This window comes from Xyrauchen texanus, chromosome 29 (assembly GCF_025860055.1).
Source record: "Xyrauchen texanus isolate HMW12.3.18 chromosome 29, RBS_HiC_50CHRs, whole genome shotgun sequence".
Lineage (NCBI taxonomy): Eukaryota > Metazoa > Chordata > Actinopteri > Cypriniformes > Catostomidae > Xyrauchen > Xyrauchen texanus.
Window position 1 is genome coordinate 42,136,205 of NC_068304.1, and position 22,190 is coordinate 42,158,394.

At 43.2% G+C, this 22,190-nt stretch overlaps 1 protein-coding gene across 1 annotated transcript; it reads right to left on the reverse strand.

Moving 5' to 3' along the window:
- Positions 1-416: 416 nt before the first annotated feature.
- Positions 417-21,903, reverse strand: LOC127622747 (solute carrier family 23 member 1-like). The gene is made up of 12 exons (XM_052096819.1): positions 21,504-21,903; positions 20,654-20,794; positions 20,281-20,438; positions 14,528-14,687; positions 14,184-14,365; positions 6,108-6,228; positions 5,872-6,028; positions 2,022-2,275; positions 1,628-1,792; positions 1,424-1,526; positions 1,242-1,337; positions 417-1,153 (listed from the first exon to the last, which is right to left on the reverse strand). The coding sequence occupies exons 1-12, from the start codon at positions 21,549-21,551 to the stop codon at positions 888-890; spliced, it is 1,851 nt and encodes a 616-aa protein (XP_051952779.1). The 5' UTR covers positions 21,552-21,903; the 3' UTR covers positions 417-887.
- Positions 21,904-22,190: the final 287 nt, after the last annotated feature.

Consider the following 22,190-nt stretch of genomic DNA (forward strand, 5'->3'; position numbering starts at 1 on the left):
GGACTTAATGAGAGAGGTCGTTTCTTCACACTGGATGAGGATTGGCATCTCTGTGTCAGACGGGCATGCTGAAGACGCTGCCAGAGGTGCTTCCATTGACTTCGGCTCTGTTCCCGTGTGTCGTTGATCTCAGAATACTTTGAGCAAATTATATTGACCGATTAGTGTCTGTGACCCCACAGACGGTCTTTCAACAGTCTCTTCAATGCCATAATACTCATTACAAGCCCTCATTTATTATTAGTATTATCTGAAAGATTGAGGGATAATCTCTGAAACACTAAATCTTCATAGAGATGTGTATATTGTAAACAATGAGATGAGAGGTCACAGATTTAACTTTTTTTATTGTTCTTTAATAAACTTGAAACAAACTGAAGAAAATAGCTACTGTCATTAAAGCAAATAATAGCCAAATGAGAAATGAGAATATTTATTTTGTGGATTTTAGGTTTATAATAAAACAATGTCAACAAAACTTAAAATATAGGTACAATATGTCAGCTATATAATCTTTCATTTTAAAATGAAATGAGCATTTTAACATAGGAAAACACGAGACATAAAAACATGGTGATTAGATAAAGTTTGCCATTGTTTTCTGTTATTAAATGAAGCACTTCCTTATTTCACCCCTAAAGGCACCATTAACAAGATTAACATCAAATAACATTAAACATTAAAATGGTACTTATTAACAGTATGTTTACAGACAATGAAGTACTGTGCTGTATCCAGTGTTCATACACATGAAAATAGAGCGATATGTGTTTGAACTGTACTGATATTAGTTCAGTGAGTCATTACACCTCAGCAGGTGATTCAGGAGTCAAAGGAGGCTTTTCTACATCACCCCTACAGAGATGAACACAAGTACTCATCACAGACTATAACGCCACCCCATCTATGATGTGGGAATCATCTTTGTTCGGCTCCTTTTTCATTTCCAAAGACTCCAAGCTGGACGGCGTGTCATCCCGTGAGGGGTGTTTGTGTGAAGGGCAGAAAGGCAAATATTTGGTCCAGGAGAAAGTCGAGAAATGGGCAGTTATTCTGCAGGGTAGCCCGTACACATCGTCACTTTCCAACGTGTTCTCAGACTCGTTTTGGTGAGCCCTGTTCCACGCGACGATGCCCCGTTCACGCTTTGTTCCTGTGAGAACATTAAATGGCTGATAACTCTCTTTCATTCATTTACAAAGTGTTTTGATTCAGTTTATTGTACACACATAATAACTCACCAGGGATCGTGTTATCAAGGAGAAATCCAAAGAATCCTCCAACAAACATACTGGTTGTGAGAAGAACTTGAAGCACCTGATCCAGTTCCACAACACCTGTAAGACAGTGAGAGCGGAGGACGTTATGTTTGTGTTTGAAGCTAATATTTCGTTTCTCTTCAGCTGATTGTTATACTGTATACCTGTGGCTGTGGGATTTTTCAGTACCCAGTTGGGAATCACGAGCCCAGAGAACATGGAGAATCCGAAGATGAAGATGTTGCGTGAAGAGTTCATGTCAGCATACTATTAATAGAGAAAGCAGGGCAAATATGAGGACATGTTAGGGGAGTGAGCTCACATTGCTTGTGTTTTTGTGCATTTTCTTTTGTTACAGGGAAATGTACCTGTAGGTTTGAAACTCCTGCTGCAGTGATGACCCCGAACATGACCAAAAACATCCCTCCAATCACAGGAGTCGGTATTGTGCTGAATATGGCTCCAATTTTCCCAAACACTCCCATAATGATCATTATAAACCCGCTGGCCACAATCACCATGCGACTGCCGACCTGCAGAGCGGGAATGTTTCTCTCAGTTAATGTTATTTAATTTGGTACAACTATTTGACAGGCCTTTAGAACCATTATAATATTGCATCTTGACTTCTAATTACATCAGATGTGTACAGTACACAATAATACAGTATTAATCTTACACAATCATTGTGAAAGCTGATTAAATGTGAAGTAACTGGATAATTTATTAGTAAGCGGATGTCATTTTTGTGAGAGCTTGTACCTTGGTGATTCCCAACGCTCCGACATTCTCGCTGTAGGAGGTGGTTCCATTGCCGGTGCCCCAAGCACCTGCCAGCAGACAGCCAATGCCTTCAATGCCAATGCCCCTGTTGATGGCATGTCTGGGTGGTGGAGGGGCACCTGATAACCGGGCACAGGCGTGATAATCACCCACTGACTCAATCATCGAGGATATGACCCCTGCCAGGATCCCGAAAACCCCTCCCAGACTCACAGATGGCACACCCCATTGACCTGAAAATACAACAATAAGTAGATGTTAACATTTTACAATGGTGCTTGCCTGTGCAAATAACTCACTGCCATGATACTACAGTGTTATAGGTGGTTGCTAGGGTGTTGCTATGCAGTTGTGAAGACACTGAGTGTTTTAGCGTGTTGGTGTTTGGTTGCTTTCAATGGTGAAATGACCAGCGATGCAGTTTTAATGATGTTTTAAACATTATATGATCTAATAACGCTTGTTTATGTTGATAGAAGTTATTATAAAGGGCTATCTTTTGTTTTCAGTGAAGAAATACCATACATTCAGAAAGTATTCAGACCCCTTCATTTTTTTTCATATCAATCTACACTCTATACCCCATAATGACAAAGCAAAAAGTGGTGAGTGGTGGTGGCGTAGTGGCTAAAGCACAGGGCTGTTAATCAGAAGGTCACAGGTTCTAACCCCACAGTCACCACCATTGTGTCCTTGAGCAAGGCACTTAACTCCAGGTTGCTCCGGGGGGATTGTCCCTGTAATAAGTGCACTGTAAGTCGCTTTGGATAAAAGCGTCTGCCAAATGCATAAATGTAAATGTAATGCAAAAAACAGATATTTTATAAATTAGAAATTTTATTAAAAAGAAAAAAACTGAAATATCAAAAGTATTCAGGTCCTTTGCTATGACACTTTGGAATATTGTCTTATACAAATTTTGGATTTGGAACGGCACACACCTGTCTATATAAGGTCTCAACTGTAAATGCATATCAGAACAAAAACCAAATCATGAGGTGAAAGGATTGTGTCGAGGCGCAGATCTGGGTTGCATTGAAGGTTCCCAAGAACACAGTAGCCTCCATAATCCTTAAATGTAAGAAGTTTGGAACAAACAGGACTCCTAGAGCTGGCCGCCCGGCCAAACTGAGCAACTGGGGGAGAAGGGCCTAGGCAAGATTGAGCAGTCTGGTTGAGCTCCAGAGATCATGTGTGGAGATGGGAGAAACTTGCAGAAGGACGACCATCACTGCAACACTTCACTGATCTGGGCTTTATGGCAGAGTGGCCAGACAAACGCCTCTCCTCAGTGCAAGACACACTAAGAAGCACCTAAATGACTCCCAGACACTGAGAAACAAGATCTGGTCTGATGAAATGAAGATTGAACTGTTTGGCCTCAATTCCAAGCGTCATGTCTGGAGGAAGCCAGGCACCGCTCATCACAAGTGCAATACCATCCCAGCGGTGAAGCATGGTGGTGGCAGCATCATGCTGTGGGGGTGTTTTTCAGCAGCAGGGACTGGGGACTGGTCAGGGTTGAAGGAAATTTGAATGCAGCAAAATACAGAGATATCCTTAATGATCACCTGGTCCGGAGCACTCAGGACCTCAGACTGGTGGGAAGGTTCACCTTCCAACAGGACAATGACCCAAAGCACACAGCCAAGACAACGCAAGAGTGGCTTTGGGACAACTCTGTGAATGTCCTTGAACCCAATCGAACATCTCTAGAGAGACCTGAAAATGGCTCTCCACCGACGGTCTCCATCCAACCTGACAGAGCTTGAGAGGATCTGCTGAGAAGAATGGCAGAAAATCCCCAAATCCATGTGTGCAAAGCTAGTTGCATCATACCCAAAAAAGACTTGAGGCTGTAATCGCTGCCAAAGGTGCTTCAACTGAGCACTGAGTTAAGGGTCTGAATACTTATGTCAATGTGATATTTCATTTTTTTGTTTTTAATTAATTTTCAAAGCTATCAAAATCTGTTTTTTGCTTTGTCATTATGGGGTATGGAGTGTAGATTGATGTGATATCTTTTTCTTTTAAGCATTTTAGCAGCAACAATAAAATGTGAAGAAAAAAAATGAAGGGTCTGAATACTTTCTGAATGAATATATGTAGCTTTTTCAGCTATTAACAAAACCAGTTTTAACTCTATTCAGAAGTCTTATGATTATATCAGACATGTAACAGGTTGATGAACTCCAACCATAAGACATGGGATACTTCATATGCCATTGTCTGAACCTTGGATTTAGGATGGACCCGACAGAACCTCACCGAAATTACCTCCAGCTTGAACTGAGTTTCACATCCCTGATCTCTGCCTGCATCACCTCGGTCTATTGATGGACTACGATCTTATAATGGAATATATAGACTAACTATTGCCAACAAAAGCCTTCATCAGCCAATTAACAAGGACAATTGCATCTATGTGAACTTCTGCAGTTAATCAAGTATGGACTTCAAAGACATTAATCATTAATCTTACAGTTCAAACACAATCGATGTTTAAACACTGGCCCTTAACACTTAATTAGTTTAATAATTTTAAACCATGATTTTAACTATACATAAGTAATATTTACATTATATTCATGATGTTAGGTTTAGGGTTAGGGTGGGGTTAGCCAGAGGGGAACAGGCCCCCACAGTGAGTCTGGTTTAGGGTTAGGGTGGGGTTAGCCAGAGGGGAACAGGCCCCCACAGTGAGTCTGGTTTAGGGTTAGGGTGGGGTTAGCCAGAGGGGAACAGGCCCCCACAGTGAGTCTGGTTTAGGGTTAGGGTGGGGTTAGTCAGAGGGGAACTGGCCCCCACAGTGGGTCTGGTTTAGGGTTAGGGTGGGGTTGGTCAGAGGGGGACTGGCCCCCACAGTGAGTCTGGTTTAGGGTTAGGGTGGGGTTAGTCAGAGGGGAACTGGCCCCCACAGTTGGTCTGGTTTAGGGTTAGGGTGGGGTTAGTCAGAGGGGAACTGGCCCCCACAGTGAGTCTGGTTTAGGGTTAGGGTGGGGTTAGTCAGAGGGGAACTGGCGCCCACAGTGAGTCTGGTTTAGGGTTAGGGTGGGGTTAGTCAGAGGGGAACTGGTCCCCACAGTGAGTCTGGTTTAGGGTTAGGGTGGGGTTAGTCAGAGGGGAACTGGTCCCCACAGGGAGTCTGGTTTAGGGTTAGGGTGGGGTTGGTCAGAGGGGAACCGGCCCCCACAGTGAGTCTGGTTTAGGGTTAGGGTGGGGTTGGTCAGAGGGGAACCGGCCCCCACAGTGAGTCTGGTTTAGGGTTAGGTTGGGGTTAGTCAGAGGGGAACCGGCCCCCACAGTGAGTCTGGTTTAGGGTTAGGGTGGGGTTAGTCACAGGGGAACTGGCCCCCACAGTGAGTCTGGTTTAGGGTTAGGGTGGGGTTAGTCAGAGGGGAACTGGCCCCCACAGTGGGTCTGGTTTAGGGTTAGGGTGGGGTTAGTCAGAGGGGAACTGGCCCCCACAGTGAGTCTGGTTTAGGGTTAGGGTGGGGTTAGTCAGAGGGGAACTGGCCCCCACAGTGAGTCTGGTTTAGGGTTAGGGTGGGGTTAGTCAGAGGGGAACTGGCCCCCACAGTGAGTCTGGTTTCACCCAAGATTATTTTTCTTCATTAATTAACGCAGTCGCCTTTGGCTTGCTCACTGGGGTTATTTATACAATTATTATTTAATCACTTATTTTTAAACAAGTTTCACAACGTATTTTATCAAATTACACAATGATGACTCTTTATAGACATTACAGTTTTATCTTCTGTAAAGTTGCTAATAAGAAATGCGCTACACATGAGCATGCACTTTATGTTAATTGTGTTGGTTGAAATACCTGGGTAGGGAAATCTGAACCAAGGCGCTCTGCCCGTCACATCTCGTTTAACATCAGTCCGTGCCAGATGACCATACTGCTCAGGGTCTGATGACAGGACATTGTAGATGGTCAAGATGTAGCAAATCAGCCACGACAGAGTGATTCCCAGCAGGACCTGAAGAATCACACCAAAACACAACGCTTCAGAAGAATGAAGTTATTCCAGAAACAGCTGTAGAAATGCAATGACTTACAGGCAGAATCTGAAATATGTACATCCTGCTGATGTGGAACTTCTTGTCTCGGCTGTATGAGGGGAAGGGTATGGTGATATGCCTGAGATACTGCGAGAATATCACTATTAAACATGTTGTCCTGTGGAGGATTGGAGAAATAGAGCATAGCCTCTTTAGTTTAACGGTCTACAGATTATACCAAACATGAATATTGAATGGATAGTTCACCCAGATATAAACATTCTGTCATCATTTATTCACCCAACCTTTTATTACTTTTTGTCTTCTGTGGAACTCGAAAAATTTGATGTTTAAGTCTCAGTCGCCATTAATCTTTTAAAGTATCTTTTTTTTCCATACAATGAAAGTCAATGTGGCCACTTTTGCTGAATATTCTTAGAAACTGCAACTTCTTAAGCAACAAGCTCCTCATAATTTAAAGTAGTTCAACTACAGTTAAAAATAGTTAGCTACATTACAAACTACTAACACATATTATTAAACTACATGATGATGATATTATTTAATTATACAATCAGTTATGATAGCAGAATTCAATAATATCACCAGATAGTTGCACAAAATTAACCATACAGTCATGGTTACTACAATTGTACAATAATAATAAATATTGTAAAACCATGGTAAACTGTATCAAAATTGCCAAAAAAAAACCAAACAAACAAAAAACTTGCCATCAACTGTCATGATTACTAAAACAATAGTAAAACAATAGTAAAATATTTGTTTATTTTCATAAGGGTTAAACAAATAGGGTGAAAACAATAAATGTAAACATAAATGTATGCTTGAAATGTACTAATTAACTAGAAAACACCCTATCTTAAATAACTTAATAAAAATTACAAATAAAAAGCAGCAATACACAAAATGTGACCAATCACTATCTCTCTCTCGAGAAGGAGGAAGTGGGAGCCAGATAAACAATCCAACATAAGTATATATTTAATACTCTTTTCAGCGTAACATAACAATTTGCTTTTCAGCACAGCGTAAATGAACACACACACGATCACTGCAGTGTGCGTTTCTCTCTCCCTCCCCTCCGGTGGTCTGGATTGCTCTTTTATCCCTCTCCAGCTCTCATTGCAACACAAAACAGTTGTTAGAGATCATTTCCTACATGTGTCAATCTTTACCGCTCTTCCTCTCTTGGCCTCGCTCTGTACAGAATCACTCAGCCACGCCCCATTAGAGCCCGAAGCTATTTGTTTTGAGAATAATGGCTGGCTGATGAAGTTATTGGCTGGCTAGCCGGCTCAGCCAAAACCTAAATGGCTGCTGCAGCCGCCAAACTTTTCATAGCTGCAAATGGCTGAAGCTGCCACTTCATGTCTACAGATGTCTATGTTATACTGATTTACTAGATCTCAATATTTCCAAGCAATGCATGGCTTACACTATATATCTACAAAATGCAATACTGTGATGAGAAGGTGACGGCAGAGATCGCGGAGAAGTATGTTGATTAAGAACGCAAACTTTTGTTGAATTTATGAGAAATCTACAGACGCAAACAGACGAAGTGTAGTAAAATAAAGACCTAAATGTGTATTTTGGACTTTTTTTCACCACAAGTCTGAAAGAAGACATGTTATTGAAGACAAATATCCAAAAATCTCAAAATTGAACAGTAAAAAAAACCCGATGTTTTTGCCTGCCGTGTCTCGCCTTTGAAGGGTGAGGGTCAAAATCCCTTGTCTCTTCAGATATATCAATACATATATATATATATATATCCTTTTATATCAATATCTATCTGTATTCTGTTGCTTAACTTCTTTAATAAAGTGATGAATTAACTATATGCATGATCACATAATCAATTCTATTTTCTTATGCATAACTGAAATATACTTTGAATCATATGTGTGCTGAATGCTAACTAGTCTCTTTTAGGAACATTCCAGAGTCTTTCTCTCTGTCCTGCACGTAGGCTGAAGGTCTTTTGGGGATAAGCTTATCTGTGATGCTCTCCAGCCTCTCAAGGGAGGGGGCAGGGAGAATGCGTTAAACATAGGTTCCAGATGTATTCTGTGTTTGATTGTTACCTTTCCATGACTAATTATATGGTTTAAAGTCCTATGTAATAATACCTGAATAGTAGAAGTGTGATTTTCTCTTATTATTTCTTTAGGGAAGAAATGTATGTTATTTCTACCCCTCTCCTCTGCCCGAGGAGTGAATATTTTATCTCTCTGTTTTGGTTTAAATGGCCTGATAATGTGTGCTCTGGCTCTCTTGTGCCCAGAGAAGAACTGTCGTTCGTCAGTGTTTTGTGTGTGCGTTTGACCTTCTACCCAGGTTTTGAACCCAGGGATGCACACCAGGCCGACTCGAAGACACCCCGTGACCATCTGCGAGGTCACTTCAGATGTAAATCTCGGGCTCGGACGACAAGTGCGCTGATTAATGTTGATAGGCCGCATAGCTGTCTATATGTTGTGACTTTATGGACTTTTAGCCAATCAGGAGTAAAATAATGGAATGTACGTCCTTGCAAATGGTATAATTGATGTAAGATTTTGTGTAAGGTACGAGTTGGCTTTCGATCTCCTCGTGAGACTTTGCCGACTATACTTCAGTAAATTTTTTATTCTTTAATTGAACTTCTCGACTCCTGGTCTTCTTTCTCCATATCTGGTCTGGGTCATGACTGTTATACCCCTAACACCTTAATATAAACACACACTGTTATCAGTATTATTTTGGACAAAGTTTTGCACATTTCACTTCAATGTACACTGAAGCATGCGTCGTGAATTAGCAATGTGGAAACGGTAGTTTGTTACTGCAGTAATATCACGTTCAGTGCTATAAATCTCTCCGTTCCAGAATATTTGGTTCATAACATCAATCTTTGATTCAGGTGTTTGTGCAACCGTGCCCTGAAGATTTAACAAAAGTCTGGGTAGGCCTAAGTTAAAAAAAAAAAGTAAGTAGGAATTAGGAAAGTATGTGAGAAGTGAGATCAAAATTACCTTGCTTGCTTCTTTCCGCCATTTCACCTCAGTGCAACATGCATCGCTTCTTCTGTACGGAAAATGAGCAATTTTAATTGGTCGTCAATTCACTGTGAGTCTGTGTATCGTAGCAACGAGCACAAGACTGTGCTGTTATGAATCCAGTGGGAAAATAGATCTTGTGTATTGTTTATATATTTCGTGTGTTTATGTCTCTATGTGATAGAATTAATATTTGAGGCAAATAATTCTAGCCGGCTCAGCCAAACTTTATCAGATGGCGGTTCAATTTGGCTTACGAAATTATTGGCTGGCGGCGGCTGAAATTCTAAATGGCGCAAATGGCGGCGCCTGGTGGCGGCTTCGGGGTCTAGCCCCCATCCCCACATACCCCCATCTCCCGACAAAGGCAGAGGCCCATCCGGCCCATCACATATCCAGTATGGCCTTTAATTCTTCCCGAACCACTTCTTTTTTGTGCTCGGGTAATCAGCAGGGGCGATTGTGTACCACTACCCCTGGGGTCATTTTGGGGGTTTTGATACTCAATGAGATTTGGGAGAGGCAAGAACATGTCGGAAAACTTTCCTTGCGACCTGCAACCTCCGTGACTTGGGATGGTGAGAAGTGGTCTCCACAAGTGACCGGGGTGACACGATCGGTGACTTTTAAGTTCACCTCCGGCCCGAGCTCCTCCCTCTCTGGATCCACCATTGCCAAAGTTACGGGAACTGCCTCTCTCCATGGTTTTAGGAGGTTGAGGTGGTAAATCTGACGAGCTCCAACTCTATCCATTCGTTTCACCTCATAATCGATTTCCCCAAATCACCACGTGACCTCAAAAGGTCCTTGCCACAATGGCGAGTAATTTAGAGATCGATGTGGGGAGCAATACAAGGACTTTATCTCCAGATGTAAATTCTCATAGTCAAGTACCCCGGCTTTGACATTCTTGAACCTGGAGTACATTTTCCTGGATGGAAACAACATTGCTGGATGGCGGCGCGGTAGCACGCAGCGGCCACTCCGGATCCACAATGGTGCTATTTTTGTTAAAAAAGCCCGACTTTTGCAACACATGGACATCGGAGCAACCGGTGTTCGTGTCTACCATCGCCAGACACTACTGAAATATAAGACTCATGCAAAAACCAAGCTGCATGATGACCTGCAGGAGGCGCTACGCGTACTCGTCTTGCTGCGGAGACCAGGCCTCCAGCCCTCGGCGTCGCCTGATGCCGGTGGCCGGGGAGAGGACGTCGTAAGCGGTGTGCGAAAGCGGAAGCGCGGAAAGAGGGCGGGGTCCATGCTAGGCTAAAACAAACCCTAGCCGGCTGGCTCTCCCGTCTATCCTGCTCTCAAATGTTTGCTCCCTGGACAATAAACTGGACTATATCCGACTCCAGCAGGCTACGCAGCGTGAGTTTAGAGACTGCTGCGTCTTTGTTTTCACGGACACGTGGCTCAGCGACAGAGTTCCGGATGCCGCCATTCAGCTAGACGGGCTCGCCTCGTTTCGTGCTGACAGAAATACAGCTCTCTGCGGTAAGACTCGCGGTGGTGGCTTGTGTGTTTACATCAACACGGAATGGTGCAAGAACTCTATGCTAGTCTCTAGTTACTGTTCATCACTGTTGGAGCTTGTGACTGTTAGATGCAGACCTTTTTATCTACCACGGGAATTCACCACTGTTTGCATAACCGGAGTTTACATTCCCCCCAGCGCTAACGCTAAGGAAGCGCTCTGTGAACTGTATGGGGCTATGAGCGAACTGCAGAACGCTCACCCCGACGGACTGTTTATTGTCGCCGGAGATTTCAACCATGCAAATCTCAAGACAGTGCTCCCTAAATTCCATCAGTATGTGGACTTCGCAACGAGAGGGGCGAACGCGCTTGATTTGTTTACACAAACATACCAGGCGCTGCACGGCGGAGCCCCGCCCCACCTCGGCTACTCAGACCACATCTCTGTTATGTTAATTCCAGCATACAGACCGCTCGTCAGATGCACAAAACCGCTTCAGAAGCAGGTGAAAACCTGGCCAGCAGGAGCCATCTCTGCTCTTCAGGACTGTTTTGAGTGTACTGACTGGCACATGTTCAGGGAGGCTGCAACATATGGCGATTCTACCAACTTGGAGGAATACACAGCATCAGTGACCAGCTACATCAGCAAGTGCATTGATGATGTCACTTTCTCCAAGACCATCACCACACGCTCCAACCAGAAGCCGTGGATGACTGCGGAGGTGCGCACGCTGCTGAGGTCCCGAGACTCCACCTTCAGAGCAGGCGATAAGGCAGCCCTAAGATCAGCTAGGGCAATCTGTCACGGGCAATCAGAGAGGCAAAGCACGCACACGCCCAGAGAATCCACAGTCACTTCCAGGACAGCGGTGACACGCGGCGCATGTGGCAGGGCATCCAGGCCATCACCAACTACAGGACAACATCAGTTGCCTGTGACAAAGATGCCTCCCTTCCAGATGCGCTGAACAACTTCTACGCTCGGTTTGAAGTGCAGAACGACGTGATGGCGAGGAATTCCACCCCTCCTCCCAACGACCAGGTGCTCTGTCTTACCACGGCAGATGTGAGGAAAACTCTACGTAGAGTCAACCCACGGAAGGCTGCTGGACCAGACAACATTCCTGGCAGAGTGCTCACCCATCATCATGAAGTGCTTCGAGAGGCTCGTCATGAGGCAGATTAAGACCCAGCTGCCCCCATCACTAGACCCACTGCAGTTTGCGTATCGTTCAAACTGTTCAACGGACGATGCCATCACCACAACCCTCCATCTGGCCCTCACCCACCTAGACAATAAGGACTCATACGTTCGAATGCTGTTCATAGATTTCAGCTCAGCATTCAACACAATCATTCCCCAGCACCTGATTGGAAAGCTGAACCTGCTGGGCCTGGACACCTCCCTCTGCAACTGGATGCTGGACTTCCTGACTGGGAGACCTCAGTCAGTCCGGATCGGGAACAGCATCTCCACCACCACCACACTGAGCACTGGGGCCCCCCAGGGCTGTGTGCTCAGTCCACTGCTGTTCACTCTGCTCACTCACGACTGTGCAGCAATGCACAGCTCGAATCACATCATTAAGTTCGCCGATGACACGACCGTGGTGGGTCTCATCAGCAAGAACGACGAGTCAGCATACAGAGAGGAGGTGCAGCGGCTGACGAACTGGTATAGAGCCAACAACCTGTCCCTGAATGTCGACAAAACAAAAGAGATGGTTGTTGACTTTAGGAGAGCACAAGGTGAACACACTCCAATGAACATCGACGGCTCCTCTGTGGAGATCGTCAAAAGCACCAAATTCCTTGGTGTTCACTTGGCGGAGAACCTCACCTGGTCCCTCAACACCAGCTCTATCACCAAGAAAGCCCAGCAGCGTCTCTACTTTCTTCGAAGGCTGAGGAAAGCACATCTCCCAACCCCCATCCTCACTACATTCTATAGAGGGACTATTGAGAGCATCCTGAGCAGCTGCATCACTGCCTGGTTTGGGACTTGCACCGTTTCGGACCGCAAAGCCATGCAGAGGATAGTGAGGACAGCTGAGAAGATCATTGGGGTCTCTCTTCCCTCCATAAAAGACATTTACAAAAAACACTGTATCCGCAAAGCAACCAGCATTGTGGACGACCCCACACACCCCTCACACAAACTCTTTACCCTCCTCCCGTCTGGCAAGAGGTACCGAAGCATTCGGGCCCTCACGGCCAGACTGTGTAACAGCTTCTTCCCCAAGCCATCAGACTCCTCAATACTCAGAGACTGGTTTGACACACACGTGTCCTGAGTTGCACTTTAATTACTGTCACTTTATAACTGTCTGCTACCTCAATAACTGCTATGTGCATAGAACATTATCTCATAGTATGTTATGTTTACATTTTAGAAACTGTCATCTTTTTGCACTACTGAGTACTGGTCGGCGCTGCACTGTCTATTGTCCTGTTCATTGTCAGTAATTTGTTGCACTGTCCTGTACTTTTTGCACATGTTTGCACGTGCACTTTATATAGGTATATGTAGGTTTTTTTATATAGGTATTTTATTTCGTTGTGTTGTCTCATGTGGTCCTGTGTTGGTCCTGTGTTGTTTTTATGTAGCACCATGGTCCTGGAGGAACGTTGTCTCGTTTTGCTGTGTACTGTACTAACTGTATATGGTTGAAACAACAATAAAAACCACTTGACTTGACTTGACTTGACTGTGTTCATTTCCCCAGTGTGTGGCGTTTTGCAGGTCAAGAAAGTATTGAATTTCATTTTTGCTGTTTGAAGTTTCCGCCTCCCAATTTTCCCATAGGACGTCGAGCATACTGTGCGGTCGATGCTCATACAATAATTCAAATGAGAACCCCGTGGAGGCTTGTGGGACCTCTTGCACTGCAGATAATAGGGGCTGGAGCCACTTGTTTTTAATTTTGAGCGTTTTCGTGCACAAACTTACGATTCATATACTTTAGGGTCTGATAAAATAATTTGACCAAGCTGTCCGTTTGAGGGTGGTAAATGCTGGTATGTATTGATTTAATCCCCAATAATTTGTGTAGTTTGCATAGTGTGCGTGGCAACGTAGTGCCCTGATCAGTGAGGAGATCCCCACTCTGGAGATCATTCTGAAGAGTGCCTCCGTAACACTACCTGCGAATTTCCGGCCAATAGATACGGGCCATTAGATCCGATGTCCCGCTATCGGATTATAATGTGCCGTCTGGTATAACATATCCTGATGGCTTTTTGGTACTAACAACTGTGTCATATACTTCTTTGTCTAAGTATTACTCAATACAACCGATCCTTGATAATCTAAAAATTCAGGTATTGATAATATCTGGCAGAAGGTGTTGAACATCATCACTCTCACTTGGTCGAAGTCATGCCCAAAGGTCTTATCACAGTAGTAAATACTGCCTCACGTCTCTTTCTGTGTTCTATTGCAGAAAGAAAGTAATATGGGTTTGGAACAACATAGGTGTGAATAAATGTTGACAGAATTTTAACATTAATTTTAAGTATGAATATATGGGCATGTGCTATGCCAGTTAGTTGTGTCAGTACTGTTGTGAGGAGCACCCACATGGCAGAGATACCCCAGTGGTCTCCTGCGTTCTTGCCAGCGGAGTCAAACAGCGACAGGCCAATGAGTGAAATGGTTGGTGCAATGGTCAAAGGGCCAATGAAACGCATGAAGAGGCCAATGAGACCCGAGAATCCCACCAGCACTTGAAACAGGGAGCCCACCATGATGGACCCTTGAAGCTGTGCAGAGATAACAACAGAATCAAGACTTTGTGATTGTTAAGACGGATAAGATCATCTGGGAAACTTCTAGTTCAACAGCATCTTTACATCTATCTGTCCATCCAAATATACATACACCGCACTGTCCTCCCAACATCACGACAATACAGTGACACTCACCACCTGCATGCGGCTCTGCCAAATGTGGATGAACTCTGGTGAGGTTGTGTTCACCATACTGGCATTCTGTGTCCAGGCCGGACAGCTCCATTCAGGCATTGACAGAAAAGCCATGGTGGGTACTAGAAGAGTAAACGTGCCACCCTGGAGAATGGGTAACCTACAGTAAAAAAGACAAGAACCTTGTGACCAACAGTCTGCACTCACAGAGATGCATTAAAAACATGACTTCTGCATTTAATAGATCTCAGATGTTTTCAGTTCCATCATTCAAACTATTTACTGAAGATTCAAACTATTATGTTGGAAATAGTTACAGTCTGTTTAAAACAACATAGTTTCATGAACATTCATAATCATTATATGAGATGGGGAAAATCATAACATATCGTACAACTTTTAGACATTTATTTATTTAGCAGATGCTTTTATCCAAAGAGAACAGAAGTGATTCTTCTTGAGGAGACAGTAACGAAAGTTTTGATTGTACTAGATCAACCAATCAAAAAACAGCATTTCAAATGGATACAATACAGGCATCAAATTTTAGCTAGCCTTGTATCCAACTCCCTAAAATGTTTTTTGTATCCTTGAAGATAGGAACATTTAAGAGGTTGGGGAGAGGAGCAATGAGTGAGTTGGTCAAATGTTGGTGTTTAAAAGGGAGTTACTTTAAGTTCTGAGGACATGTGACTTAATATAAACTCTGGCATTAACTCTCAAACTTTATCTCAAAGTAACATGGTTTCCATCCTTAAGATGAGAGGTTAAACCGAGGACCTGACTCTCTGTGGTCATTTAAAATCCCAGGGCACTTCTCGTAAAGAGTAGGTGTGTAACTCTGGTGTCCTGTCCGAATTCCCCCCATTGGCCCTTCTCAATCATGGCCTTCTAATAATCCCCGTCCATTAATTGGCTCTATAACTGTTCTCTCCACCAATAGCTGGTGTGTGGTGGGAGTACTGGTGCAGTATGGCTGCCATCCCATAATCCAGGTGGATGCTGCACACTGGTGGTGTTTGAGGAGATTCCTCTGTTCATGTATGTAAAGCGCTTTGAGTGTCATAAAACACTACATAAATGTAACATTCATTCATTTATGGTAACATTTTTCGAGAAGGCTCCATTTATTAGTTCTGATTCACCTGTGCTGATTCACCTTTTCTCCCCGATTCAGACATGTTACAATTCATTTGACGTAATTACTCATTTTCTTTTTAATAAATTATACGTTTGTGCAGTTACCCAATGTGGAATCTCCCTTATTGTGGTGGTTTACAGGCCAGCCATGACACATTGTACACAAAAGTTAGATGCTTACTTAAAATCATGGTTAAATTTAGGGTTAGGGGTAACACGTAGGAAAAATCTTATAAACGTAGTTCATTGGTTCGTTTATTTTCTCTTTCTCACGTTTTATTGCACGATTAATATTTTGCCACCTTGTACTATTTTTAGGACTTGTAATGAGACCAGGTTGGAGTGACTTAACCCTCCATATCTTTAACTAACCCATCCCGTAGCAAGTACCTCAAACAATCTGTTGTAGATAATTAACAGAGAAGATTTACAGTGATGTGGCTTGATTGAAATCTTGTTTATAATGCCTTTACTGCCCAATCAGGATTCAGATCTGGAGCTGTTTTATGGCTCTTTTGTGAAGTCAGCACATTTCAATCTGCCATCAACACAGTTCTGTAGGTCACTTACACAATGCATTTCCAACAGGATTAAGAGGTATTAATATTTTCTTGTGCAAGTTAAACAAAGAGCTGTGATGCCTGAGGAATGTGGATTAAAAGTCTGAACTTCATTCTAATCAGATGGAAAATTACAACCTAATCCTATTAAGGTTTTCAGTTTCTGCAGGAATCAATCTGACCAAAGCGCCACAAACTTCTGCTGTACATCAGTGAGAGTCGAATTTAGATTCATCACGTTTGATTAACAGAGTGATCTCCAATGCTGTTAAAGGGTTATTCCAGGTTCAATACAAGATAAACACAATCAACAGCATCTGTTGCATAATGCTGATTAGCCCAAAAATTATTTCGACTTGTTCCTCGTTATCTTTAATAAAAGCACAAATGTGTGTTCCAGTGAGACACTTCCAGTGCAAGTCAATGGGGTTTAATCTGTAAACATTCAAATACTGTTTCAAAAGTATAGACACAAGATATAAACAATATGTGTGTTAACATGATTTTACTGTCATTATATCACTTAATAACCACATCTGTGTGAAGTTATATCCAATTTTACAATTGTGTTGCCATGACGATGTAACACCTAACCCTGAATCTATAAAATTATTGAAATAAATAATGATTTAAACAGCTTTACAGTTCAAATAATACAGTTCAATAATGTTTTAACAATAAAAATTAGTGTGTGCTTTTTATAAAATTATAAGCGTCACATTTCTGCCTTTAAACCCTCCAAAAATGCCCCATTGACTTCCATTGTAAGTGTCTCACTGGAACACACATTTGTGCTTTTTTTAAAGAAAAGGAGGAATGAGTCGAAATCAATGTTTGTTGTAATCAACATTATGCCACAAATGCTGCCGAATGAGCTTCACTTGTATTGAACCTGGAATATTTCTTTAAGATTCATTAGATCTGTTAGTAAAGCAGGACGTCTTTTGCCAGTTATTCAGGTCAACCAGCAGAAGAACACAACTGGGTTTCAGACTAAAACATCCAGATATGCTGAAAACATTGCCACATTATTCATACATTTCTAGGTCAATGAACTCTTGTATTGAACGTTTGGATAGTTTTCCTGTGATATGCTTCACTCTTGCACATAATCAACTATTTTTGATTAAAGGAGAATAACATGAAGACCTGGTTAAAAAAAAAGAAATCAAACAAAAAAGAGAAAAAGTTGATGCGTAAATTGTTTTAAAATTTTCTTAAGAGCGTCCTTTTTATGTGTAAAATCCAAGTATGTGATGACGCAAACTTGGCCCCTAATCAGGCTAATCAAGCCGATGAGAGGGATAAAGGCAGCCGGAGGTGGCAGTTTGGCAGAGAGAGATCTACAGGCATCTGACCTGAATGCATTTGTGTTTATGCTTTGTCCTTATGTTTTAATTTATCATTAAACATTATTTATATTGTCAAGCCATTTCTCGCCTCCTCCTTTCCCTTTTACCCTGTTACATTGGTGCCGAAATCCGGGAAGGAGGAGGGATGTGCCATAGTAGAGTCCTCGCCACTACCACCCACACCAAAGGAGCAGTTGCAGCCATCCACCGGGGATCTGAGCCGCCTGAAAGTGGAGGAACAACTGCAGACCGCGAGTCGGGCCACTGCCAGGGGCAGAGGAGACCCCTACTGGCCGCTAAAACATGGCAGGATCAAAGAGAAGACCGTCGTCCACAGGCGGGGAGGGTCTCACTGCCGACCACCTGGAGCGGTAGAAACGCTGCCAGGGGCGGAGGAGATCCCTACCATCCACCAAAACCTGGCGGGGCATTCTGTCCACAAGGGGCCGGAGAACTGCCTCCAATCCACCGAGGACCAGGCTATGGCGTATCAGAGAACCGGTGCGTATGTTTTTTTCTCCTCTCTCTCCATGTTGGCCATTCCCTCTCTCCCTTGTCTCCCTCCCAGGTCCGATAAGGTGGGGAAGACCTGCCAGTAGGCGGGGCCGGAAGGGCACGCACCCCCCCAGATGGTCTGCTCAAGCACATTACACAGCACATTACATTTACATTTACATTTACATTTATGCATTTGGCAGACACTTTTATCCAAAGCGACTTACAGTGCAATTATTACAGGGACAATCCCCCTGGAGCAACCTGGAGTTAAGTGTCTTACTCTAGGTCACAATGGTGGTGGCCGTGGGGTTCGAAACAACGACCTTCTGATTAACAGCCCTGTGCTTTAGCCACTATGCCACCACCACTCCAGTTACATGCCCAACCAGAGACAGAAATATACTGGATCATTGCAATAAAGGATGCATATCGCTCTGTCCCTAGAGCAGCTTTGCGACTCTCTGATCATTGTCTGGTTCATTTTCTTCCAACCTGGAGACAGAAACTAAAATCTGCAAAGCCTGTAGTAAGGAATGTAAAGAGATGGCCCAATGAAGTAGAGCTGGAACACTGTTACATCATATATCAGTTTCTGTGAGGATATTGCATTCCAACTAGGACTTAATTAACATACAACAACAAACTCTTTTTTTTCAAAAACTCTTCCAATTGTCTATAAATCCTATTTTATTCTGTAGACATCCAGCCATTCAGTGACACTAATCTACTATAAACCTCATCACCACGATGAGCAGGGAGGGGACCAGAGCATATTACAGTGTCTGACTTCAATTTGCAAATTCACACACCTCTTTTTTTGTGATCTCTGACTGGTGATGCCGGACATTGTTAGTGCCCACATGAATAAAAATTTTAGAAAATCTACGTTTAGTATTAGCCAGCACTTGTAAATTTGATTTGATGTCAGAAGCTCTGGCACCCGAAATGCATTTAACAATAGTGGCTGGAGTCTCTATTTCTTACAATAGAATCGCCAATAACAAGGGCTCTTTGAACATGTTTCTCAGTGGGTGCATCACAGATTGGAGAGAATTGATTGGAAACCCTAACAGGAATGGGAGAGTGGTGTCGCTTTGCTGAGTGAGTATGCCTCCGAGACGTCACACAAATGCCCTGCTGCGGGGGCTCTACAGCCAGAACCAGAGTGTGTATGTTGCTCTCTGTACTACTCACACCTGAAACAGTATCTACCAGCTTCTTTTTCTCACTGACCTCCACTAGCATTTGGATACGCATCTCTAACTCGTCAGGCTGACTAATTCCTTACATTTATCACATGTGAATCCCTCACTGCTGATGGAGGAGGCTATTGTAAACATGTGACATGCAATACAGGAAGAAATAACATGAGTGTATGCCATGACTTACCGCACTTGTTTGTTGTTGTTTGTTTTTTAGTGGCGAAAGTTTGAGATCCATGTGGTTTGTAATAAACCGATGTTTGAGATTGATGCAATAATCCGTGTAAAACACAGTTGAGAAAACAATCCACGCATTTTATCACATGACTCGTTGTATACAACACCGCGGATACTCACAGCATGTGGAGGCTCGTATACTCACCACAATCCACACACAACTTAACATTGAGAGCGAGAACCACTAATTAAGATTAAGATTCAACTTTATTGTCATTGTGCCGAGCCATTGAAATGCAGTTGTTTTTCACAAATCCCAACTAAGCTGGGGGTCAGCCATGAAACAGCACCCCTGGAGTAGATAGGGTCAAGGGCCTTGCTCAAGGGCCCAACAGTGGTATATTGGCGGTGCTGGGGCTTGAACCCCCGACCTTTCAGTCAGTGACCCAGAGCCTGAACCGCTGAGCCACCACATACCCCATGTGACTCTACCCTCCCTAGCAACCAGGAGAATTCGGTTGCTAAGGAGACCTGAGTGGAGTCACTCAGCACGCCCTGGATTCAAACTCACGACTCCAGGTGTGATAGTCACCATCAATACTCACTGAGATACCCAGGGCCCAATGATCAGATTCTTTACACATTTGCACTAGTTTAACAGACACATCATCACAATGACTCTCCACACATGATTACATAACCTCCCCCTCTGAGTATCGACCTTGGCCTTGGATTTTTGTCATGGTTTCGGTGTTTTGACGTCAAAATCTGTTCCCTGTGAATAACACTGTTTTTCCCCAGATTGATTATGTAAGGAAGCGTACCTCACACCAAACGTGACCTGCAGTAAAGTGCACAACCCTGACACGAAGAAAATGGTGCTGATGAGGTGACTTTGAGTGAGTCCATCGTGCTGTAGACACAAACCCTGAGACAGGATCAGGGGAATGGCGATAATGCCACCAAATGCTGTGAGACAGTGCTGTCGAAGAGAAGAGAAGAGAAGAGAAGAGAAGAGAAGAGAAGAGAAGAGAAGAGAAGAGAAGAGAAGAGAAGAGGCATGATCATGTGCATGAACACAGTCTGTGTATAACGCAACTGGTCAAGTTTATTTAACGGTGCTGGTAAATACAGTGATCAATAATCCATTTGTCATGTCAATCATGTTTCATGGGAAGTTTTGCACACAGTACTCACTTGAATCCCCAAAATGATGCAAAGGTACCATGGTGGAATATCTGTGACACAATATGCAAGTTTGTCACCGTCTCCCTCTGAAAAATCATGGTTTCCCTTTTTATTCTCTGGCAATTCACAGAAGCGGTCCATACCATCACCCTGAAGTCAAAGGAAAGATAAATGAATTACTGTGACAAGGAGGAGGTCGTGCTAATCAGCCGAGGAGAGAGATACAATTACCTAATAACTTACAGTAATATCTCAATCGACAACCTTTCATGATTTAATTCATTTCACATGGCACATATAAATATTGAATTTCCTCTTCATTCAACTGATTCTGAAGGAAAAAGAGCAATAACCTCAGGGAGACGTCTCTAAGATTTCTATAGCAAGTTGTATTGGATTAAAATTCCTGCTAAATGCTAAAGATTCACCATCAAATGTGTATTGATGTAAAACAATTGAAGGTGTTAGAAAGTCTGTTATAGCGACCAATATTATATAAAAGAGAAACTTAGAGTTGCATGATACGCTGTTATATTAATGTTATGGCACTTAGAGATAAACACACACACAATAGATTTGTACAGATCTTATGACCAGTCTGAGATAACAGGAAGGTCTGCACAATGTAAACATCTATAATTATAGATTTGAATGTTCCTGTAGTACATTTGTCAATAAAGAGACATTTTTATAGCTGTCTTATATGGATCTTATAACCTCAGATTGACATAACAATGTGGAAGCTTTACATCATAAAAACAAGACCTGTTATACTCCCATAATCATATAATCCATGTTCCCATGAGAAATCTTTAGACTTGCTGTAAGACTCGTCATTAAAACTGAGTAATTTACTCACAGTAAATGCGTAGTTGTCCAGACCGTTACCCGTCTTCTCTGGAGCCATGACTGCATGTGCGTATGCGCGTGTGTGTGTATGTGTGTGTGTACGTGTGTGTGTGTGTGTGTGTGTGTGTGTGTGTGCGTGTGCGTGTGCTGTGCGTGTGTGTGTGTGTGTGTGTGTGTGCGTGCGTGCTGGACTCGAGAATATGTACAATCCTCAATGACAATTTTAAAGAGAGAGAGAGGGAGAGAGACACACAAACAGAGAGAGAGAGTGAGAGAAACACACAGAGGGAGAGAGAGAGAGAGAGACAGACACACAAACAGACACAGAGGGAGAGAGACAGACAGATAGACAGACACAGAGAGAGAGAGAGAGAGAGACAGACAGACAGAGGGAGAGAGAGAGAGAAACACACAGAGGGAGAGAGACAGACAGACAGACAGACACACACAGACAGAGAGAGAGAGACAGACACACAAACAGACACAGAGGGAGAGAGACAGACAGATAGACAGACACAGAGAGAGAGAGAGAGAGAAAGAATTAGTTCAGGACAGTGTGAAAAAGAAAGGACATGTAAGAGGGGCAGAGTCACGAGACGGGTTTGGGCCGTTACTGTTGATTGTGAATGCGATGTGATCCATCAGCTGCTCATGTGAACTCAATTTCAGCAGCACTAACAGGCAGCTGACCGACACA